Here is a 25,823-nt window from a genome sequence, read left to right as displayed (position 1 = left end):
CAATACTTATGCCTATCACAAAACTGGTGCTGGAAACCAAGCAAAGGGCCACCTACCTCTTCCATTCTTGCTCAGTCTCCCAAAACTCATAGACAATAAAAGTGACCCCGTCCGGCAGCCTGACCGCAGTGACACTAAAAGAGAGAAGGAAGGCAGTTAAAATAGACTGAACATTGAAATGAAGGTTGTGCCTACTTGGGTCTTACTACTCAAAACTTGACTTGACTATCAGCTTGTGTCCAGTAGGAAATAAACACTTTTCTTCATTGGATCATTGCTAATATTAAGGAACAATAAACGCCTGATTCACAAACTGCACTTTGAAGTACTTCAAAACATACTACAAAGTGGTATTCACACACTACATGTGGAGTTTACATATCTGCATTACCTATACTTATATGTGCGGAGTTTCCCACCCGGATTGCTGACATGTTAGTAGTGCATGTTGGACGAACACAGGGGAATGACTTCACAAAAGCGCCCAATTTACTACAAAATGGAATGGGATTAGAGCGGAGTAAGAGTGGTTTAAAGAGGGCCAGGCAGGGGTTTAGAGAGGGACTTTACTCACCCACAAAAGAGTAAGACAATTGCTTTACACAGGGTTGGAGACATATAACTTACACCTATATCTTAAATGTACACTCTGAGTTTGTGAATACCGAAAAATAGAAAACTTACTCAAAAGTGTAAGTTACCTTTGTGAATACGACCCTAAATATTCATGTATGCATGCCGAATCATGTGTATTTGGGAGAGAGATTTTTTTATTTTATTTAATGAAGATACCATTATTGGGGAACTAGCATCACAGGTCAGTGACATTTCTCTTCTCCACAGGGGCGTAGCTCCAGGGAGGTGTTTGGGGTGTTACACCCCCCCCCCCAAAAAAAAATGTATTCTGTAGTAAATCGTTGAGTACAAGTGCTTTCAGTCAGGTAATGTGAATGCCTGTCGAATTTCACCAGGGATTTTTACATGCCCACTCCGACATAAACACACACACTCTCTTTCGTCTACTTTTTGAAGACCTTAAAAAATTTTGATTAGTTTGAAAAATATTACGTTTTAAGTACCCCCAGTGTAGCAACATTGTAATAAGCAACAGAACACAGAATCTCTGCACTTTAAACATATTCTGACTTTTTAAAAGTATGTTTGAAAAACTCTGTTACCTACACCAAAGAGGAGCTCCATGCCAGTGGATTTGCCAAAAGAGTTTTCCCAAGAAAATAATTATGCAACATTCCCTCTGGCATCATAAGAACACCAGCCCTCCTAGAGTTCAGGAAGGAATTGAATCTTCACCTCTTCTAGGAGAGGTAAGTCAAATAGGCTGATCTCTCACCCCATGGAGCACCCCCATCTTTTGTATCTGTCCCCGTTCTCCTACGGATCCCCACAGGGGCTTTCCCCCAGTACGGCATTACCCATCTTGGTTTTTGCTATAGGAATACCAAAACATACATACAGACAGCAGTTTCTTCCTGTGCACGAACACACTCCAAGTTATGTGCATAAGCACACTTCAAGGTGATTCTTAAAGCTTGGGGTGTGCACTTCACGATTGGCTGCTTTGATGTCAACAAGAATTGCTTAAACTCATGGATGAATTCTGATTGGCTGCCTGTCTGCCAATCACAAAGACTGAAGGAGTAGATTCCATCACATGCTTCACACTTCAGCATACTGTGCCTGGGCAGATTTCAGTGTGGTGAGGCCCCTTCAATGTGATGTGCACACATTTACTGCATGTTTCAGTATAATGGGTGAAGGTAAGCTGCAGGGTGTCTTGCACACTTCACTATGATATGCGTTATTGTTATTGTTAAGCATACTTGTAAAGCGCACTGTAACCCTGCGGGCATCCTGGCGCTGAGATACATATATACTACCATCATGCCTGCTGCAGAAACATACAAGGTTGACCTACTAACCTCTTGGAAAGAGCCTAGTTTTTATTTTCTTATGGAACAGTAGCAGGTCCTGCACCTGTCTCAGTTCGGTGGGCAGACCGTTCCATAGCCTTGCAGCTGCAGTACCGAAGGCCCTACCCCCTGAATTAGCTCTTTTAATCCTCTGTATTTTTACCAGGTTAGCCGAGGAAGAGCGGAGAGTACGGGTGGGAGCATACCATTTGAATTTGCTCTGCAACGTTTTAGGCCCAAGCCCATGCAGCGCCTTATAGACAATGCGTAATGACTTGAACTGTATCCGTTGCACAACAGGGAGCCAGTGCCGCTCCGCAAGGGCCTGGGATGCTGAAGATTGCCGTGGTATCATAAGGGCGAGCTTTGCCACCACAGTCTGGACTCTTTGTAGCCTCCCAATCAGATACCTAGGAGACTCCAGTAGCAAGGAGTTACAATAATCCAGACGACTCAGGATAACGATCCTTACTACTAGAGCTCGGGCCTGGATTGGTAACATCGGAAGAATCTTCCGAAGTGTTCTAATAATTGAGAAACTCCTCCCCACAATTTTGCTGACTTGAGTCTCTAGGTTCAGTTTATCATTAAAACTGACTCCTAGATTACGTACCTTCCCAACAGGTACCAAAGGTACATCCGTAGGGATAGGCCAGAAGTCAATTGGAAGTGTAGGCACCACTTTCCCTATCGCACAGTGTTTTTCACTGTTAAATTGCAAGGAGTTGTTTCTTAGCCATTTTACTGTTGCTTGCATACAGGCGTGAAAGTTTCCTACGGATGTCTCGTGATCCCCTTCTAGAAACTGGATCAGCTGAGTATCATCAGCATAATTAACAAAGCTAACATTAAATGACTTAATGATTGCCATCAACGGGCTCATATAGGCATTAAACAGTATTGGGCTAATTGCCGACCCCTGGGGTACACCATACTCGATATCAACAAAGGCTGATTGATAGGGGGGAGAGCCGCTGCTTGCCGTCTGTTAGCCAGATAAGATTGAAACCATCGCAGGGCCACATCCACCACCCCTATTCCCTCTAGCCTAGCTAGACGGATCGCATGGTTGACCGTGTCGAAAGCGGCAGACAGGTCCAGCAATATCACAATAGCTGACTGTCCCCTGTCTGCACGCATTCGAAGATCGTCCAGCATGGTCACCAGCGCGGTCTCCATCCCATGACCCGGGCGGAAACCAAATTGAGCGTCCTCCAGTTTATTGTTAGTCTCTAGAAACTTTGAGAGTGTCCTACTCACCAGGCGCTCAATGATCTTCACTGGGTAAGTAAAAGAGAAATGGGCCTGCAACTCTTAAGGCACAGGGGCTCAAGATTTGGCTTCTTCAAAAGTGGCATAACAAATGCTTGTTTCCAGCAGGGTGGTACCAATCCACTACTTAAGGATTGTCTACACAACTGGCGGAGTGGCGGGAAGAGTTCAGGTCCTAACTCTTTCCAGGTTTATGAGGCAAGGGAACTAGAGGCGAGCCTGAAGAGACATCCAGTGCTAATTTGTTAAACTCCTCCTCTGAGGGTAACTCAAAATGATCTAACACCTGACCTAATGATGGCCACCTGCTTATCTATCTTAATCCCACCATCCTCGCTCCATTGAGTGTTTACCGATAACCTGCCGTCGACCCCTCCGAAATTAACCGGGTCACCTTCTTTCAACCCCATGATGATCTTGCTTATTTTCTCCTTATAACACTGAAGCTTGCTATGCATGAACATACTACAGTGTGCACATAATGCAGGGTATGAGCAGACTTCAGTGCGATGTGTGTGAGCACAAAACAACATACTGTTCACATGCACGCATCTCTGTGATAGCACTGTGTGGTGATGTCTAGGAGCACAATGCAATGCACTCACACTGAGCACACTGGAACATGCTATCTGTGACCAAATGTGTAAAGACACTGTAGAGTGATGTACATATGCTCACTTCAGTGTTCCGTGTTAAATCCATAAGTACAGTGCAACATAATCTGAATGGTCACACTGAAGTGTGATTTAAAGTATGCTTTGGTGCACTACAGTGTAATGTGAGTGAGCACATGGTCGCATAACATGCATGAATCCTCTGCAGCAGGATAAAAGTAAGAATCATTCAGTGTGATGTGAGTGAGCACACGACCGCATGCCGTGCATGAATCCTCAGCAGCAGGATAAAAGTAAGAATCATTCAGTGTGATGTGAGTGAGCACACGGCCGCATGTCGTGCATGAATCCTCTACAGCAGGATAAAAGTAAGAATCATTCAGTGTGATGTGAGTGAGCACACGGCCGCATGCCGTGCATGAATCCTCTGCAGCAGGATAAAAGTAAGAATCCTTCAGTGTGTTGTGAGTGAGCACACGGCCGCATGCCATGCATGAATCCTCTGCAGCAGCATAAAAGTAAGAATCATTCAGTGTGATGTGAGTGAGCACACAGCCGCATGCCGTGCATGAATCCTCTACAGCAGGATAAAAGTAAGAATCATGCAGTGTGATGTGAGTGAGCACACAGCCGCATGCCATGCATGAATCCTCTGCAGCAGGGTAAAAGTAAGAATCATTCAGTGTGATGTGAGTGAGCACACAGCTGCATGCCATGCATGAATCCTCTGCAGCAGGATAAAAGTAAGAATCATTCAGTTTGATGTGAGTGAGGACACGGCCGCATGCCGTGCATGAATCCTCTACAGCAGGATAAAAGTAAGAATCATGCAGTGTGATGTGAGTGAGCACACGGCCGCATGCCATGCATAAATCCTCTGCAGCAGGATAAAAGTAAGAATCGTTCAGTGTGATGTGAGTGAGCACATAGCTGCATGCCATGTGATGTGAGTGAACATGCAACTACTTGCATGCAGGACTCCTCTACAGCAGATGAAACTATGAACCATTCACTGTGATGTAAGTGAGCACACGGCTGCATGCCACACATGAATCCTCTACAGCAGGATGACACTAAGAACCATTCAGTGTGATGTGCGTGAGCACACAGCTGCATGTCATGCATGACTCCTCTACAGCAGGATGAAACTAAGAACCATTCAGTGTGATGTCAGTGAGCACACGGCTGCATGGCATGCATGACTCCTCTACAGCAGGATGAACTAAGAACTCTTCAGTGTGATGTCAGTGAGCACACAGCAGCATGACACGCATGACTCCTCTACAGCAGGATGAAACTAAAAACCATTCAGTGTGATGTGAGTAAGAACCCGACCACATGCCATGTGATGTGAGTGAGCACACGGCTGCATGCCAAGCATGACTCTTATACAGCAGTATGTAACTAAGAACCAATTCAGTGTGATGTGAATGAGCACACGGCTGCATGTCATGCACGACTCCTCTACAGCAGGATGAAACTAAGAACCAATCAGAGTGATGTGAGTGAGCACACTTGATTTTGATAGGAGTGACCATGCAGCTGCATTCGGTGTTTTAGGACACTAATGCGTGCTGTGTGTAAGCAAAATGCAGAACCTACTGTGTGGGTACATTTAGTGTGATAGCACTGTCGCAGACTCTGAGCACATGGCAGTACTTTGCATAAGTCAATATGATGTATTGGTCCATACTCCAGCATGCTATTCATGAGCACACCTCAGTGTGAAGTGAATAAGCATGATGCTGCATTCTGTGCATGGACAATCTACAGAATGCTGTAAGTGAGTTTATTACATTTTGAAGTGTCCCTAAGAATGACTTCCGTGAGTGACTTTCAACACTAAGAGGTATTCCTGGAGGGCAGTCTCAGGTGTAGTGGTTGGAATACAACCAACCCCCAAGACTCAGGCGCGGTGCGTCAGTTGGGGCGTAGCCCCCCCGCCCGCAGCTCCCTCAGCGTCTCTGAACTTAAGTAAACTGAATCAGTTTACTTAAGTTCAAAGACGCCGAGGGAGAACTGACAATCATGACAGTTAGCATGACGTCGGACCACCCACCCACCCCCTTCAGAGTCTGAAGGGGGTGGGCGGTCCGCGTCATGTTGACTGACATGATTGTCAGCCCAGGGGCAACAGCTAGGCAGAAGCACAAGTGCGCATGAGTGGGGAAGGTGGACGAATTTTTCCGCCGTGCCCAGTCATGCGCACTTGTGTTTGCACTCGCTTGCGCATGCCCATGAGAGAGCGAGGGTTGAGCAAAGGCTCAAACCTCGGTCTCCTAATGGGCAGGCGGGTGAGTAGTAACCGTGCCCTAAACTAATCCTGGCACTGCTGGACTCGGCAGCACCAGGATTGGCTGAGAGGGGTTGCCAGTCCACTCCAGTGCCGTGGTGAAGGCGCCAAGGGGAGCAGAGAGCTGGCGCGGACCGGCTGTGCGGTAAGTTTTATATTCAATTTAGAAATTCCCCGGCCCTCACCCCGTGTGACAACCCCTCCCCCCCCCCCCCCAATAGCGACTGTCCGGATTGCTCAGCGCAGCGCCCGGTATTTTCATGCAGCGCTATGCTGCCTGGTATTTTTAATAATTGTGGGACGTTTTTAGGGAGTAGGGGAAAGGAAATGGCTGAATTGAGCGGAAACTGCAGAATTTATTAAAATTGTGATCAATCGTATCTCCTCGATGTATTTGACTTGTTTACTGCCAGTAGGGTGGAGTTACTTGGGCCTCATTTGGAGAGAAGCGCGATGTAACGTGTAATCGGAATACCATATATATTACCGTATATACACCGAGGGCGCATCTTGGGCACTTTGAAAGACACTGGTTTTCACTGCTTCCTGCGCGGCCATTGCCCTAAGAAATTGCACTCAATTTAATTAAAGGGAATTAACTCACCTTAGAAAGGCGAAAGGCTGAGTTAGTTTTGTGGAATTTCAACTCGTTATCCTCAGATAAACGTAGATGTCAGCAGCAAGCGTTTATATTACATTTTAGATGTGCACGGATTGGCTGGAAGGTAAATACGAGACATACCTTTGCTGGTGGTTTTTTCATAGTAAATGTGTATTTTTTCAATCTTACCTCGCGACAAAATAGGTTTATTGAAGCCTCTATTGTCAGACATTCGTGTGTTTTTTTTGCAAAGAAAATGCAGGGTACAAACTAACTTTTAACAAATAAAGTTTTTCGCTCACATCAATGAAGCTGTCCTGTGTCACCATGTCGAGTATGGCTCCCCCATGCAGGACTTTTGCATGCTGGGACTTGTAGTACTGCCTTTAACTCTCCATCTATGGCCCACGCGTCTATACAAGTAAGGTACTATTGGTAAAAAATAAAATCCCTGTTTTGGTGAAGGAGTCACGCATCACATAGCGGAAATTGGCAAATAAACATCTTATGCTATCCTTTAATCGCATCGTATATGCAAAGTTTTGGAATGAAAGGTGTGTTCCTTGTATTTATACCTTGTAGACAGAACACATACTCCTGAACTGAGGAAGTCTCCCCTAGGAATCAACAACATCACTGTGCCTCATTCAGAGGACAATTGTTAAAATACAAATATTTTCCCAGGTGCTTTTTAGGCAGGACCCAGCGTTTTGGTGAGAAGCCCCCACCGCCGCCATCACATGTTGGGGTTGCCGATTACCAGGGCTGCTTGGTCTTGATTCCTCCTCAGGCCTCTTTCTTCCACATCCTAGACTTTCTCTCTCTTCAGCTGACTATTGCGGGGTCTTTTTCAACCCGCTTTATCCCTCGGTACTGACTTCACCGACTTTACAAGGATGGACTGCAAGCAGGCCCCACTGGGTGTCAAGCTGCTGCCCTGTGCTGCATACAGGTGTCTACAGCACATGCATTCGCCCACTGAGCAGAACTACCCAGTGTTTTGTCTCCACCCAACTTTGAGGTGATTGTGGGGGAGGGGGGGGGGGGGGCAGAGGGGGGCATGCGTGAAACGACATCTGAGGCTCAGTTTTCATCCCATGAAACATTACTTGATCACAGCGTTATCCATTCATATCCAGGCGGCGGGGGGTCGCTAAAAGAGAGATTTTAATCTAATTAGTTTATTCCTCAAAACCACGATAAATATAATCCCGTTTTGGAAAAAAATGATTTTAAAGAATCTAGTACATAAATTATATAATGTATTTAACGTATGAAACATGTTGAATTAGCCTGGTACCTATTGTCGGCGAATTGATCGATTTAACAAAATCTGAAGTAAAATAACCCTTGTTACAGTGACGTCATTTTGTGAAGAGTACATTTGAAGATTTGTAGTTTTTTGCATTTTTTTGTAGAGCGAACTTAGTCCAAGGGCATTTGAGCGCTTTCTACGAGCGCCAGCCACGGTCATTTGTTTTGTTTGTATGCGCGGGGAGATTTGGTGAGTTGCCCGGAATCACAGTATGTTGAGTTGGCGCCGAGACTCGATCCTGAATTCCCAGCTCCAAGTCGGTAGCTCTGGCTATTCCCTATGCTAAGAGACACCTGGTGCGAGACTTGGGCAGACTGGAGGCTCTCTGAGGGAGACAAGGGGCTCCCTGCGAGACATCTCGGGGCGGGCAGGTGTTACTCTAGCTGAGTCAGGGGCTCTCTGGGGAGATCGGGCCACCTGTGGAGACCGCCCCCCCCCCCCCCCCCCTGTGGAGACCGGGCCACCCTTGGTGACCGGGGCTCCGGGTAAGGGCACAGATGAGAGATATGTAAGGACACGGGCAATGGACAGACACACAGGAGTGATATGTAAGGGCACAGGGGGAGCAAAGATACAGATGAGTGATATGTAAGGGCACTGGGAGAGCAAAGACAGATGAGAGATATGTAAGGACACGGGCAATGGAAAGACACACAGGAGTGATATGTAAGGACACGGGCAATGGAAAGACACACAGGAGTGATATGTAAGGACACGGGCAATGGATAGACACACAGGAGTGATATGTAAGGACACGGGCAATGGAAAGACACACAGGAGTGATATGTAAGGACACGGGCAATGGAAAGACACACAGGAGTGATATGTAAGGACACGGGCAATGGAAAGACACACAGGAGTGATATGTAAGGACACGGGCAATGGATAGACACACAGGAGTGATATGTAAGGACACGGGCAATGGAAAGACACACAGGAGTGATATGTAAGGACACGGGCAATGGAAAGACACACAGGAGTGATATGTAAAGACACGGGCAATGGAAAGACACACAGGAGTGATATGTAAGGACACGGGCAATGGATAGACACACAGGAGTGATATGTAAGGACACGGGCAATGGAAAGACACACAGGAGTGATATGTAAGGACACGGGCAATGGAAAGACACACAGGAGTGATATGTAAGGACACGGGCAATGGAAAGACACACAGGAGTGATATGTAAGGACACGGGCAATGGAAAGACACACAGGAGTGATATGTAAGGACACGGGCAATGGATAGACACACAGGAGTGATATGTAAGGACACGGGCAATGGAAAGACACACAGGAGTGATATGTAAGGACACGGGCAATGGAAAGACACACAGGAGTGATATGTAAGGACACGGGCAATGGAAAGACACACAGGAGTGATATGTAAGGACACGGGCAATGGATAGACACACAGGAGTGATATGTAAGGGCACTGGGAGAGCAAAGACAGATGAGTGATATGTAAGGGCACTGGGAGAGCAAAGACAGATGAGTGATATGTAAGGGCACTGGGAGAGCAAAGACACATATACTGAATAAGCAGCTACCTATGGCATATGAAATCTCTTTATTAATGTAATAACTGCACTTTCACAATTGCTTTATTAACCTTCTTGCTTTCTCAAATTTGCTTGAAAATGCACCATTTGTCCACTCTCTTTTCAAAATTTTCTCGGGGGGAGAACCCCCCCAACTGCGGTGCATTAGGATAATAATTTTACGCCTCACCACTTTCAAATGTCACCAGCCGCCCCTGGTGCCTAGTGGTGAAAAGGGATACTATTTGGAGTAAAAGATAAACAAACAAAACTCATCTATCTGTCTACACCAGCATAAGATCACTGAATGCTTGTATGAGCTGGCATGTCAAAAGGTTTTGTAGGGCCAGGAGATCATTTTTTGCGGGTCACCTATCAGTGTCCGATCTATAAAGCAGCTTCAAACATGTACACTGGAGGAACCGAAAATATAGTATTTGGCGCCACCTACTGGTGTTGGTGAGGTAGCAGCATCACAGAGGAACAGGTCAGGATAGCTTTTTATAATGTAGCACACACAAGTTATATAACCACAGTGAGCGACCTCCAAAGAGCGCAGGGTCCTGGGCAAAGCGCCTCAGTAGCCCTCCCCCTGTCCCCTTTTATGAGTCAGAATAGCGACCCCGTAAAAGCTGTCCCGAAACATTACATTCCCACGATCAGATCCGCACCTCAGGACTCAGAAAGCCTCAGCTTGTACTGAGAAAGCTCTTTAAAAATCAAATAACCGTAAAAATGACAAACGTAAGACCTCCATGTTTTTATCATCATCTCACAAAAGCGCTGTCTCCCAGGGCCCAGTTTCGACGAGCTATCAAGCAGGCTTCTGAGCCCAAACCCTGACAGCGGCTGTAACTCTGACAGGCCAGAATAAAGAACTGCTGTTGCTTTTAATTATACGAGATGCCTGAAAAGCTACTCTCCGCCGCGCGCTGTCGCCTGCACGGGGCATCAATAATTTAGAAGAAAGCACAATGGTGGCGCATGGCAGACACTAAGGTTTATACCTGGTCGACAGGAAGCGGGATTCAGTGCGTAGGGTTATCGGTCCCGCTGCGCACAGAGGAGCCGCGCGGCTGTCTTTCCTTTTCAAGTCCTGTCCTTGGATGTGTCTGGCGCAGCGGTGCTGGGACCCTACTGGAGATTCCGCCATTTAATGAGCCGCTGCTCTCACGGCGAACAGGACAAATGACACATTTTCAATGAACGAAATTTATTGTTTAGCTTAGCGGGATCAACAGAACGGCCATCTTGCAGCCCTAGCAATACTGCAAGCATGTATGTCTGGCGCCACCTAGCGTCCATCAGAATGGGCATTTGAGATGTTTTTTATTTTACATGTATTTTTTTTTTATTTTTTTTTATTTAATGCATTTTTATATAGCGCAGACTTTACCCAAAGGTGTCAGAGCGCTTCACAATAGAACCAAGTACGTTACATGAGAACATTTACAAACTTACACGTTAACAGAATACAAATGGGAAAGTTGAAAGAGTAAAATAAAAGAATATGTGGCAATCACACAAAAACACATTAGGATTAGGATCGTACAGGCATAGAATACATATTTACACATTGTAAGAGTTTACAACATCAGGAGAAAGCAAAGTGGCCATGAGTGACATGAATAGGGATATATTCATTCTGGAAGTGTCTTTGGAAGAGAATAGTTTTGAAAGTCCGGGTAGAGGTGGTGGTACGGAGTAGTGAAGTACTGTGCACACTGCAGAGAACTCAATTGATTCTAGATGTTCAAGCATATAATGGGTATACATACGTACATTTGATTAGTGCCAGGTTGCTCTGCTTTGGTTACATAGATGTTCCATAGGCATGGAGGAGCAAAGGCCTGCATGCGGACTGACTGATTATGATTCCAGTGGCCAGGGCCCTCTCTGCCTGAATCCATGGCTGAGGGGTAGTGCTCACAGTGAAAAAGATCAGTACATGTTTACAAGGCTTCTCAGGCAGGAGGCAGGGGGGGAAGATGGCTAGGATGTCTGATGTGGTCATGGATGTCTGGACCATGTTTGACAGCTGCTCTGGTGTTGATTAGAAAGCATTTCAGTATGTGTACATTGTCTGCAGTGTTGATGTGTATTGTATTGCAGCATTTACCACCCCTATGTGTGGCCCTGAAGTACTTACATATGTATCAAGCTACGCCCTGTGGGATGTGTGGTTGGAAGGGTGTTGTCTTCGTTTTGTGATCCCATGAGCAACGTGTTTCCATGTTGTGAATGGTGATCATCGAGGTGTGGTTATCGTGTTATGGGATGCAGTGCATATCAGTGTGATGGATGATGAAGTGAGAGGGACCGACACTCTGGTTCCTGGTTGTCTGTATGCTGGCAGCTTTGAAGAGCCAAGAAGGTCCTTTTTTGTATGTATTATGATTATTATTTGCTTAGAAGGTAACTGCACTGGGTTGTCCAATCTGAGATTGTGTGTATAGTTGTGGTCCTGAGGTGGCATGGCTGGAGGGAGAGAGAAGTGGAGGAGGGATGTACATTTGTATCATTATCCCATATCTGAGGGTCATTGTGTGATATAAAAAAGCAGCCAGAGTGTATAAATATTTGGGACTTGTAATGATGAACTATATTAAAGTCTGCTGACTTGCCCAGCAGGCTGTGACAAATCACTTGAGTTATTTCATGCTTGTTCAGTTGGTGATGTCCATTCTTTGGCTTTGCAGTACAGGTGATTGACAACCCTTGCAGCAGATATGTCTTATGCGAATGTAAGCGGTATGAGTTAGAATTGTCTGCTGACCACTGCATATTATGGTCTTAGTTTTATTGTGAGCTGTAAATGTTATATAAAAAAGTACATAGCTATATAATACCCTAGCAAACCATGGGTCAGCCACTCTTCCCTTACCTGCATATTGAAAGCAGTTTTCTAGGGCGGTCAACCTCAAATCTGGGGAGCCGGGTTCGAGTTTTGGCAATAACGCTCAACATCCTGTGATTCCGGGCAAATCATTTAATCTCCCCGTGCCTAACAAAATATGAATGTGTCCTCATGTAATGCAACTGGTGCTCATGTAAAGCGCTCCGATACCTTCGGGTCAAGTTTGCGCTATATAAAACTCAGTACAAATAAAAAAGTTTGTTGGTTGTTTTATTTCCAATCTGTGAGTTGTATGCTGACAATTGCGCTTGACGGTGCAACTGTCTTCCTGGGCTATGTTGCAGAGATGTGGGGTGGTGCAATTATCTAGGAAATAGCCATGATTCACCTGTCTTCGGAACAGATATGCTCGCCGGGTGCTTCAAATGCTGGTTGGTAGTGAGTTCTGTACTTGGCGGCTTGCACTGAGAAAGCAGTGCCTCCTACGGCTTTCTTATGGAAAGGTGTTATGATAATAAATCGTGCAAGCCTGAAGTGCAGTGTTCTGTTTTGTTTGCATTGCTTGAAAATATCTTGTAGGTGTAGCGGTCCTTTTCCCTAGGAGGTCCTGTGGCCAATGCAGAGCGCATTGAACATTGACCTTCTAGCTATAGGTAGCCAGTGAAGTGATTGCAGGACTGGAGTCATGCATTCTCTTGTGTGAAGGTGAAGAAGAATCCTTGCGGCAGCATGTTGGATGAGTTGCATTTTGTGTATGATGAATGTGGGTGTGCCAAGGTATACGCTGTTGGCATAGTTAAGCTTGGAGATTACAAGCGTGAGGATAACTTGCAGTTTATGTTGGCATGCAGGGTATGGGAAGGTGCAACATAGTATTTTCACTGTGCAGAAGACACTCTTTGTGACGTTGTTAACATGTGGTATCAAGGATAGTTCTGAATCCATGGTTACCCCAGGGTTTCTGATTTCTCTTGATGCTGTTGGAGGTACCTCAAGTTCCTTAAGCTATACGGCGGTAGTCTGGTTATTTTTTGCATTGTCCTCAGGCCATATTCACTGCCTTTGTGGTATTGAGCTCTTGATGGTTATTCATCATCCATGTATTTATGGCACGAAGGTAGTCATCAGATTTTGAATTGTACAGGTCTTTAGGGCTATCCATTTAAACAAAATAATTTGGATGTCATCTGCATAGGTAAAGATGATTTTATTTAATCAGGTTTGGTAAGGGGTTCTGGCAGATGTTGAATAATAGAGGTGATATGATGGACCCCAGAAGAACACCACAATGTTGTGTTTGGGGGTGATATAAAAAGTGGTAGATAGGCTACACTTTTTCTGTATGTGAGATAAGAAGAAATCCATTTTAGAGCATTTTCACAGACTCGGAGATAGGGGAATTTTTGTACAAAGGTATGGTGGTGGACAGTGTGAATTGCAGAAGCAGCAAGGCAGCCACTTTGTTGTTTCACACTGTGAGTTTTTTCTTTTCCTCTGTGAGTTTCAGATCATTCGAGATGAATTTGATGACTCTGTCTAGTTTGAAGCCGACTGTTCATCTGAAATTGTCGTCATGTTCTGTAATGTTATAGGGTTGAGTAAATACCCCTCTCTCAAAAATATTCCCTAAGAATGGTCTGTATGGGTCTGTAGTTTGCTGGGTCGGGTGAGGCGAGGTTTTGTTGTGCAAAGAATATCTTTAAAGATTTTTGGCAGTGCTGGGTGGAAAAGAGATCCTGACAGTCTGGCTGCAGTAAAAATATTAAGGAAATCATTTTGTGACAAGGTATTGAAAGTGTGTATTGATGGATGGTTATTGATGCCCTTTTCTATGGTGGTTAGGTCATATGCTCTTGTGGTGTTGTCTGCATTCTCCTTAAGGCAATTTTTTATCTTTTTAATTTTTGAGATTAAGGGCCATATGCATGAACACATTTTCCCATAGACACAGAATGGGCAAAACCCTTTTATGCATCTGGCCCTAATTCATTTGAGATTTTGTCACAGAATTCTTGTGATTGTGATGTTTTTGTGTTTTGGTGCTCTGGATAGTGGAATTCTGTTAGAATTTGTGGAGCTCTTTCTGGGGCTCCTTAGAAGGGCAGTCAGCTTCCGTTATGTGTGTGGAGTAGTGATGTATTTTGTGGCTCTAATGGCTCTTCTGTATGCTCTGTTATAGTGGCATAGCATACTTCTGTCTGTTCCATTTCCTGATTTTTTTCACTTGTGTTACAGAATGTTGAGTTGGTTTCTCATTCTTCCCATGTGGTGTTATTTTTGTGGTCAACTTTGGATGTGTTTTTTGTTGGTACCTTTTTGTCCAGTGCAGTCGAAATTCAGTTGTGAAAGATGTGTATGTCTTTTGGCAGCATAGTTATTGGGGTTCTTTCAAGCTGAGTGTTGAGTTGGTGGATGTCTAGTGTTTTTCATTTCTGTGTGAGTGTTTGTTGTTGTTGATTTTTGGTGTCTTTCAGGTGTCGTCTTTGATAGGTGTATTGATCTTGAAAGTGATGATGTTGTAGTCACTCCGGCTTACAGGGGATTTATCGGTTACTGTGGCTTGTTCAAAGGGTGCAAATATGATATCTATAGTATGTCCTGTGCATTGAGTTTGGCCAGAAATGATTTGTTGGAGGTTGAAAGCTTCAAATGTATTTGTGATAGCTGTGGATGTGGTTCGATTCTCTTGCCAAACCATATGTTGAGATCTCCTAGAATGTATAGGTTTGGATGGTCTTGATGGGTCACTGTATCTAGCAAGACATCTTTAAAGTTGGCCTTGATGCATGGTGGTCTATGTATTAGGAAGTAGGAAAAAGTTATAGAGTGGAGTGACAACTTATCATCAAGGATTCACATCCATCCATGGTGAGATTATGAATTTCTGTTTTTTGCAGTGATTTCCTACAAATATGAACTCAAGCTCTTTGTCCTACTCCAATTGAAACCCTCGCTCTAGGAGCCAATCAGAACATAAACCCTATCAACCAATCTGAACTCAAGCCCTAAGTCCAAGAATACAGGTACTATGCATTCCTTATTTGCTGTTCTTAGGCTAATGCATTTAGTATCTTACTGAATTCAAGATTGGCAACATGTTTTTCTGTCCATACTTTTTAACCGGTCATTAGTATCGTTTTGAAGAAAGCCATTTTTACTCACAATTTTACATGTTATGAGTAGAGATGCCAGCCCTCTGGCCCTTCCTGGCCCCAAAAGTCCAAATACATGTCACCCTTTCAGTGTGATCCTGGTTCTATAAACAGCCAAGGAATCTGGTACAGTGTAGCCAAGCAGCAACATAATTTTTTGTATGTTCTTATATTTTGCCACTTATATAATATCTAACTAGAGCACAACCGAGTTCTGGACCTAATGGGGGTGTTGTGAGACAATACAAGATCATGTCTACCAAGTGGGGACTAACTAGAGCGCAACCAAGTGCTGGACTTAATGGGGGTGTTGCGAGACAATACAAGATAATGTACACAAAGTGGGGATTTACATCTTTGAAGTACACAATTATATTGTATTTCACATATTTACAATTGCATTCCACAGACTTATATTTCTAAGCACAGGGAGAGTAAGTGACATGCCCAGAATCACACGATTTTCAGTCAAATGCAGAGGCCAGGATTCAAACCAAGAACCCCAGGTTCTGAAGATGCAGCTTAGCCACTGGGCAACATCATATTACAAGGGCTTCCTTTACTACTAAAAGGGAGGTAAAGGCACAAAGTAGTATCTGTTTTAAATTTGGACCTGGTTGGCCCATAGCAGTGTCCAATCTCTCTGTATGAGACGGTGAACAAACTGTTTACGAAGAATACTTCCCTCCTACAGGCACACACCAGCGAGCTCTAGCCAGGGGCTTCTAGAAGTGTCTCATCCCTCTCCCCACCCCTCACATATGTGTATTATTTATTATGCATATTTGTGTTCAGAGTTTACCTGGCAAGTTCATGTACTGTAGAGCTGTGCACCCTTCTCATATGGGACTAAAGACTCATATTTGGCTCATAAGTCGCAGAAGCTGCTTGGAAAATGTCACAAATTTACACTGAAGCCTTATGCACACTTTTAAAATACATGTTCAGCTTTTTGGAACTCCTTAAAAAGAGTTATTCTATGTCTGTTTTAGATTCTAGGAGTATTCACACATACATTTCAATTCAAACACAAGAGGATGAAAGAGATGCACATGCATACATGCAGAAATGAAATGCAAGTATGCAAGAAAACTATTTGAAGGTTTTATTTATTTTTGCCTGTAAACAAACTCCTTCCCCTCACCTCCATAACTTCTGGCTGTGTTTCCTCCTAGTTCCTATCACAAACACACGTTTACTATAGCCCCTGCCAGGGGTACTTCTTTAAGTATTTATTAAGGAAGGGAATCTACTTCCAAACGTTTATTGAATATCCAAAAATGCGTTCACTATTTTTTTTACAGGTGGATTCATCCTGTAATGCCAACAAACCCGACACATAGAACAGATTAGCTCATATTGAAATTCCAAAGTATTGACAGAATTTCCTTGAGAGTAAACCTTCATTTCATATTTTTGGGAATTTCAAGAGGAAAATATGTAACATGTTTGCAACATTAAATAGTTTAATGTATTATATTTTCTGCAGTTCTTTTTAGGTGTTTTCGTTTAATTTTACTATTACTTGATACCAAGATGTAAGTCCAGCTCACTTGGTCAAATGTCTGCAATTAGACACTAAACATTATGTTTCTTTACATTTAGGGTGCTCTGCAGAAACCTGGATGAAGAAAGGAACAGTCAGGGCACACACTCCCATGCCCTTCTGTCATCAGCAAGCCATCTGAGCAGAATCCACAGAGTGCCATTCAGATGGCAAGTGCAGGAGCTTGTGCCCCTGAGGTCAGGCGCATCTGCACATAGTGTTGCCTACGCTCATGGCCCTTTTACAAGGGACAATGCAAAGTTATATTGTCAATACATAGAGCAAGGGTCAATAATTTAGCGCCAATCCCTTAGTTAGTGAAACTGTCATACATGAAACATGGAGTACTTTGTTTTCTTGGTTGTACGCTAGTTAGTTCGGGCATGAGGTGTACACACGCACAAAGGGGAAGGCACACTCTGCTCTCACTAAATTAAAATCTATCCAAGGCCGGCTTTAGAGTGGTGCGACCGGTGCAGTCACACCTGGTGCAGACCTTGGGGGCCACTGTAGTTAGAAATGAGGTATGAGTTTAAAAGCACCTGCTGCAGAGTTTCCTCTGTGCCCAGAAGATTTCAGGCAACAGTACAAATGTCAAGATAACTTGGTGATTAATAATCCTGCTGGTGAGAGATTGGATTTTTGTCTAGTAGCAGACTAAGAACATGTACTTACTTTGCAGATCACAGAACTGTATTTTCTGTGGATAGCTCAGTGGGTTACTGTTTTTTTCACAGAGATCCTCATTTTTTACTCCAGGTCATAAGTTTCAGTCTTAATATAGCACAGTGACCTATGAACTGTCATCTTAGAGCTGCATGCAAACTGCATAGTATAGGCTAGCAGGTTATGTTTTCTCTACAGCCTTTCATTCTCTATTCCTAATGTTGCTGAAAAGGTTTTTTTTTAGTAGAAATACATTCTTATTAATTACGCCAACCCCAAACAGTGGTTTAAAACAAGTGAAATGTATGGGAGAGAGGGGCTTTGGAGAGACCAAAGCATTGGCGGAGGGTGGTAGTGAGAGAGTCAGTGAAGAAGGATATCCTGGGGGGGTGTGGGGGTGGTTGGTAGCACCGACATAAATTGTCACCCTGTGCGCCATCAGCATTAAAGCCGGCCCTGGACCTATCCCTGTAAAAGTGGACAGAGTATCATGATCCTGATTCTATCTTAAAAATGGCAAACTTTTCACCAAACAGTTCTCTAGAAGGTGCTATGGGGAACTAGATACAACTGTGCTCCTATGGTCATTCAGAAGGTAAATGCTACTGCCTGGAATATTTAGGGGAAATAAGGTATATACCAATGCCACACCATATTTGTGAAAAGAATAGTTTGAGCTGCCCCTGAGCTACACCCACATCCATGATCGCAATTAGACAGAAGACTGGCTTGTCTGACAGAATGAGACACATCATAGATATATGCAACCCTCCCTTTTTAGGTCTGACGTTAGCCAATACTTTATGATTTTACTAAAATTATAGTTATAATATAGTGACTTAAAGGGGCATTCAGTTAGCACTCTTTGTTCAGTTTTGATAATGTGTTATTCACATTTTTCTTCCATCCACCACAGCATACAACACAGGGCAGTGAGTCAGGCCACCTCAGCCATTGGCAAACTTCACTGTGAGTGATGGCGTGCTGCCCTTTCATAAGGAGCACATCCACACACAAAGTAGATCATTTCAGTGTCAGGGACTCCTATGACAATGTGTTAAAAAAAATACTTTCACTTTTGGCAATAATTTGTTTAGATTGACAAAAAATTAAGTTTTGCAAAAACGAGCATTAAAAAAGTCAAAAGACTGACAGACAATGCCAGCAGTGGCGTCTGGCATGGATATGGGGTGGCGTGGCGGAGGGGGTCAAAGAAAAAAATAAATAAACTGACCTTATCGCCGCGTCTCACCTCCACATCTCTTAAGGCCAGAACAGGAAGCACCCAGGCTCCCCTAAGCCAATCACAACATTGCAATGCAGCGTTGTGATTGGTCTGAGCACCATGGTTCGGCACTCAGACAGGGACTGGGAGCCTGGGCATGTCTCCCCCCAGGCTGTAATTTAGCCTGGGCGGGGGATCATGCAAAGTACGCATGACTGTTTGACCCGCCCAAGACGGCCGGCCAAACATGCATGCGCACCTACAGAGTGCCCCCCACTTCTCCCCAAGCTCTGAGAGCAGAGCAGCCCGGCCCACCAAGCTGATAATGTTAAAATAAAATGATAATAACAACAAATTAATATTTTATTTTTCCTTTATTTACACTGCTGAAAAGTAGTGGGGTGACGCTCCTCCGCCTTAGCAGAGAAGCCGCCACTGAGCGCCAGCCCTATTGGCTTTGTCAATGCGTGTTTGAAGGAAGAGAATGAGTCATATGTTGTTATTCAGTTAATAACTTGTATCGTATAACCTACAATCATAGTTGTTTTTATGTACTTATTCAGAAGAAGAATCTGAAGACACAGGGTGAGTATGGAAGACACACTCGGGAGGGACAGCAAGCACCAGTGAAATGACCACCTCAAATTTTGATTCTTTTTGTGTGTAGCTCGATTGCGTCAAGGAATTGTCCTGTTGTGGAAGCTCTAAGGATCTCTGACTGCAGAACTGATTCTTGTAACTTGTGGTCGGAAATGAATACACAAACATTGTACTTACTGGAAACAATCTCTCTGTCCCGCAGCATTCTTCAAATACTGTTTCAGGGAGCTGCAAAATTCCCCCACATGTTTTGGAGCTACATTCATCTCATGTCGCACCAAAAGGAGATACTGCAACAAAAATCAAAAGAAATTTGGTTAAACGCAAACAATATTAAAGACTATACTTCAGATCAAACTTTTTCATTCTTCATTTTTTATTGGTCAGTTCAAGGCTACTTAATATGCGATATCATAATGCACTGGTTTTAGCATTTAAAATAAATGTTCCAAATAACTGTATTGTGATACAAATTGCATTTGTATAGCGCCTACTTCCCATGATGAGGTTCTAAAGCGCTTTTCAAGTGGCCATTTTACATAGGAATTTGTGGCACACTCAGGCCACATATCCTGGTGTGCTGCACCCAACCGGGGTGTGCTCCCCCAGTAAACTGCTGGTGGGTTGGCTTCGCCCCTAATCAATTACAATTGAGGTTTTCAGATTCTTGTAGTTTTCAAAACAAGCTCACATACTATGTCTTTTTTCCTTTAAAAATACTCTCTGTGCCCATTGCAGTTGTCTGTGGTGCAAGGGATTGCAGAAGCCCCGCAGCACAGCCACACTTGCAGTTGCACTACAGCAGTGCTTAATTGGAGCCGGTGGTTCCCGGTGCTCGGCACTGGCACTTAATTGTCGGCACCCGCACTTAATTGTCAACACTGGCTCTCATTACAGCTGCCACATGGTGCCGCTGTTTGTATATTTTAGACATGAGCAGAACAGCAATTGTTTATTAATTCAGTATGCATTAAACACAGCTAATACATGCCACCTAAGCTATCGTTATAGCTTTAGGGGCCTGGAATAGGCTGAATTGTCACACTTGAAGCAGTGTTCTGGTTAGTAGTGGTGTAGGTACTGTCATTGGCACTGCTGGCAGGTGCTATAGGTGGTGAAAGCTGCAGTGGCCTCTAGACTAGAGCCCTGGCACATCTTATGTTACAAAGCACTGCACTACAAAGAGGTTTGCACACCATGACAGAGGAGTTGCCATTAGCGTTCATGGGGCACCAGGCTCTCTGAGTGGTTATCATCATGGCCTCATACTGCGGTCATCCTCTTGCCGGCACTCTTGTCCCCGCTCTCAAAGAATGGGTGTAGGGTTTCCTTGTGCATAGCCCAGCGGCATGGCTCTTGCCATGCTGCTTGGCTCTGCATCAGTAAGCCCGAGGGATTTTGAGTAAGTCAAAAGTTGCCCAAAAGGGTTTAGTCTAAAAGTGCAAATCAGGATGTGCACCCAGGGCACCTGGGATCCTTCTTCGGGCACTATGCATAGTCAACCACTTAGAAGGGGAAGTGAAAAATACATAGTACTTTTAGAGTTGAGTACATTTTCACCACCCTCAAGTCAACTCGTAGAATGTTCCTTATTGAGAACATTTTAAATATATGCACAATCAGTATTACAAAAGGGGCTTTGAGGCTCCTGTACACTGCGAGTGGTACATGTGTCCTGGCAGTAGTGTGTGTAATGGGGTCCCAAGATTCATAATTCTGCATTCCTAACACCATGATTTGTACTAGGAATGTAATAGAAAACCCCCTGGAAGTGGTAAATTCAGAGAAGAATCCCCTGGAGGAATTCCCTTCACGACACTGCTGGATTCTCGTCCAGATTTAGCACTTCTGCCAGAAAGTGGTGGATTTGCCTCACCACCCAAATCTAAAGTCGACTCTCTGTAAATCCGTGATGCATTTACTACCAACTATTTACGGTTAAGTAAAGACATGTACATTGGTCCTTCATAAGGCTGTAAACTATGCATTATATAGGGCTGCCTGACCGATATGTGAGGTTCAAGGATTTGACACATTCAAGATGTTACTTACTGTTTTAGTATTCCGTGTTACTCCTGGAATTCAGGGATACTACAAGAAGTCACACCTACTCATAGCAAAATCTTCAGGAATTTATTTAGAGACTGGTGGAACGTGGACCATCCACTCTGAACAGTTTCAGATGTCCTGTCTGCCATATGCAAACTGTATAAACCCTCTACACACTCTAAATTGGGCTTTTTGGTGGATGTCCTTATTCGCCAAAGTCTAGGAGTGAGCTAAGTTTCAAACTCCCCCATTGAAAGTGTGTGAAGTTAGCAAATCTCATATCAATCAACCTCACCCATCTTCTGCTGCAGAAAAAGATAGTGGTACAACACATTTTTGCAAGAGAATTTTCTCAGAAAAAAGTATAGCAAGAAATTCTCCAACAACAGCATTAATTCTTGGAGCTTTCCTCCTTTAAGTTTCTTTAAGCTTAAGTTTTTTTTCCTGCGTATCTTCGTAAACTTCATGAAGTTCACAAAGATTTAAAAAAATTGATGACATATATATATATCTATATATTCACTGAAAAAACCATAGGTTTCAGGCCTGATATAGTTAGGAATTAGCATTTAAAAAACCTTAGAAATTCACTGAAAAAACAATAGGTTTTAGGGGTGTTATAGTTACCTGGACATTTCACTCGAACAAAACCATTGAAATTCCTCCGATATAGTTAGTTGTACTAACTACATCTCGCGCGCCCGCAATCCACTGCTGATGATGTCACATATTACATCATTCATGACATCGTCAGTGACATCACTGATGACATCTCAAATGACATCACTGATGACATCACTGATGACATCATCCAGTGAATGTGGTTTGGTTCGTTATTTAAATATGTATTATATATATATATAGCAATTTACATTGAAGAATGAGTGGATATATAAATATCTGGATGGTGGATTTAGTAGCAGTGTGATTGACTGTTTACTTGACTAATTTATAGCTACGTGAAAGTCTATATTATTTATTGATTAGTTAACTGAGTATTTGTATGGGAGATTGAATGTGTGTGTGGTTCGGTGGGGGGTGTGTGACTGCCCAAAGATGTGTGAATAGTTGATTCAGTAGGTATATGAAGTTAAAACTACATGTTATAACAGTTGTTTGGGTGAGTGAATATCTTTATGGGTGTGGTGATGAGCCAATACATGTCTCAATGGTACATGTCCAACAAACTAGGAAAATAAAAGCCAGTGTATGTGTCAGTTGTTGTATATAAATAAGTATATATATGACTCAGTGATTGTATGAGTGACTGTATGGATAACTGTATACTTGTAATAGTGTTTTTATAACACACTAAGTATGATTTATTATCTATATGAATAGATGAAGTGGTGTTTTTATTAGTGTATAGGTAAGTAAAAGTAAGTATGATCCATTGTTTGCATAAGTGAGTAGGATGACTTCATAAGTGATTAGAATGTGTGCTGGTGTGTAATGCCGATATAGGTATATAAGTGATAGTGTTCTATTGATCATTGACAGCATGTATGAGTGAATCTATAGGTAAGTGATTAGATGTGTATATAGCTCTAGGAATCACTGAGTGGGTGTTTAGAAACTTGTATTGGTGTGTCAATGGTTTTAAATCTGGCACTCTGTATTTTACAGTGAGTGATGAAAGGTTATACTAGTGTATGATGAGGTGTATCTGATTGTCACGTGGATGATGCCATCAGTGATGTCATTTGAGATGTCATCAGTGATGTCACTGACCATGTCATGAATGATGTAATATGTGAAATCATCAGCAGTGGATTGCGGGCGCCCGAGATGTAGTTAGTACAACTAACTATATCGGAGGAATTTCAATGGTTTTGTTCGAGTGAAATGTCCAGGTAACTAAGGTTTTTTAAATGCTAATTCCTAACTATATCAGGCCTGAAACCTATTGTTTTTTCAGTGAATTTCAAAGGTTTTTTAAATGCTAATTCCTAACTATATCAGGCCTGAAACCTATGGTTTTTTCAGTGAATTTCAAAGGTTTTTTAAATGCTAATTCCTAACTATATCAGGCCTGAAACCTATGGTTTTTTCAGTGAATTTCAAAGGTTTTGTAAATGACAATTTTTAATGTATTAATTGTTATACTGTTTTTTTTTTATACTGATTTACAAAATTGTTTAAACTATTTATTTTTAGATATAGTTTTTAATTACATTATAATTACATTATACATTGCAATACAAAATATACTTTCTCAGAATGAATTACTTTAGTTTAAATGCTTGGCAAATAAGCAACAGACTTTTAAGTACAGTAGTTACAGTTGTTGCAATGGCCAACACAATTTCAAACACAAAGCAACATTGAGCTCAATGTGAATTTCTAGTTAAATGCAATTAGTTACTTTATGGATTACTTTTCTAACAACAGGACTGGATACTAGATTCAGTCCGTGGACATCTCCTGTAAACAGTTGAGTAAAAGTGTTTCGGTTACAGTAGTTATTTTTAAGGAATATTATTGTATTTTAAAAGTTGACACTTAGAAAATGTTTCACATAGAATCACCAATGTTATCCTATGGCAGAAAATTCACTTAGCGGGTAAGTAGTGTTATCGTTACTTTTTGTAACTCAGTGGTGGATCCTGGATCCAGCACTGGCCAACCTCATGTAAACATTTGAAAGAATGTGTTTAAGTCATACAGACGATTCTTTAGGAATATTTTTATTTTCTGAAAATAGACACTTAGAAACTTTTCTGCTGAAAACTACACAATGGATTCCTATGGAAGGAAATACAAGTTACTGGTAAGTACACTTAGAATTACTTTTCAGGGTCAGTGCTGGGCTAAAAGATGCAGCACTGGGTTCTCTCCTGATTTCAGGTGAGTAAATTGGAATTCGTAGTTCGGCTGATTTTAGACGAATATTTGTACGTTTCAAAAATGGACACAGAAAATTTTCTGCTGAAAACCACACAATGGATTCCTATGGAAGGAAATACAAGTTACTGGTAAGTACGCTTAGAATTACTTTTCAGGGTCAGTGCTGGGCTAAAAGATGCAGCACTGGGTTCTCTCCTCATTACAGGTGAGTAAATCGGAATTCGTAGTTCGGCTGATTTTAGACGAATATTTGTACGTTTTAAAAATGGACACTTGGAAAATTTTCTGCTGAAAACCACACAATGGATTCCTATGGAAGGAAATACAAGTTACTGGTAAGTACGCTTAGAATTACTTTTCAGGGTCAGTGCTGGGCTAAAAGATGCAGCACTGGGTTCTCTCCTGATAACAGGTGAGTAAATCGGAATTCGTAGTTCGGCTGATTTTAGAGGAATATTTGTACGTTTCAAAATTGGACACTTAAAACTTTTCTGGTGAAAACCACACAATGGATTCCTATGGAAGGAAATACAAGTTACTGGTAAGTACGCTTAGAATTACTTTTCAGGGTCAGTGCTGGGCTGAAAGATGCAGCACTGGGTTCTCTCCTGATAACAGGTGAGTAAATCGGAATTCGTAGTTCGGCTGATTTTAGAGGAATATTTGTACGTTTCAAAATTGGACACAAAAAATTTTCTGGTGAAAACCATACAATGGATTCCTATGGAAGGAAATACAAGTTACTGGTAAGTACGCTTAGAATTACTTTTCAGAGTCAGTGCTGGGCTAAAAGATGCAGCCCTGGGTTCTCTCCTGATAACAGGTGAGTAAATCGGAATTCGTAGCTCGGCTGATTTTAGAGGAATATTTGTACCATGGTGAAGGAAGGGGGCGGGGCCTGAGGAGACATGTGCAAACACGCCCTGTGGCGCGTTTTTAGTTGGGGAATTAATTCCTCTTCAATCCTAAGGTCCCCTGGGGGCCAACTAGCCCACCAGGTACCGCCAGTATGCGCCAGGGAGCTGCATTGCAGAGAGGTGTTCAGAGGCCACGCCCCTTTCTACAACACTCTGCAACGCAGCTCCGTGGCGCTTACTGGAGGTACCTGGTGGGCTAGTTGGTCCCCAGGGACCCTCAGGATTGAAGAGGAATTAATTCCCCAACTTAAAACGCGCCATACGGCGTGTTGGCACACATATCACCTCAGGCCACGCCCCCTACCTTCACCACTGTGCAAACGCGCCCTGTGGGGTGTTTTAATTTGGGGGATTAAGTCCCCTTGAATCCTGAGGTCCCCTGGCGGCCAACTAGCCC

At 43.1% G+C, this 25,823-nt stretch overlaps 1 protein-coding gene across 1 annotated transcript in view; it reads right to left on the bottom strand.

Annotated features, from left to right (window-relative positions):
• NECAB2 (N-terminal EF-hand calcium binding protein 2) overlaps positions 1–25,823 on the bottom strand; it is a 1,135,462-nt gene that overhangs the window by 66,038 nt on the left and 1,043,601 nt on the right. Inside the window, exons 10-11 of the mRNA XM_085637926.1 lie at positions 19,791–19,903; positions 57–134 (exon numbers count right to left, since the gene is read on the bottom strand). Coding sequence (XP_085494052.1) covers positions 57–134; positions 19,791–19,903 — 191 coding nt within the window. The remainder of the gene's footprint in view (positions 1–56; positions 135–19,790; positions 19,904–25,823) is intronic.

This window comes from Triturus cristatus, chromosome 12 (assembly GCF_964204655.1).
Source record: "Triturus cristatus chromosome 12, aTriCri1.1, whole genome shotgun sequence".
NCBI classification, from domain to species: Eukaryota; Metazoa; Chordata; class Amphibia; order Caudata; family Salamandridae; genus Triturus; species Triturus cristatus.
The sequence above is the reverse complement of the archived record's forward strand: the minus strand, read 5'-3'. Positions and strand labels throughout refer to the sequence as shown.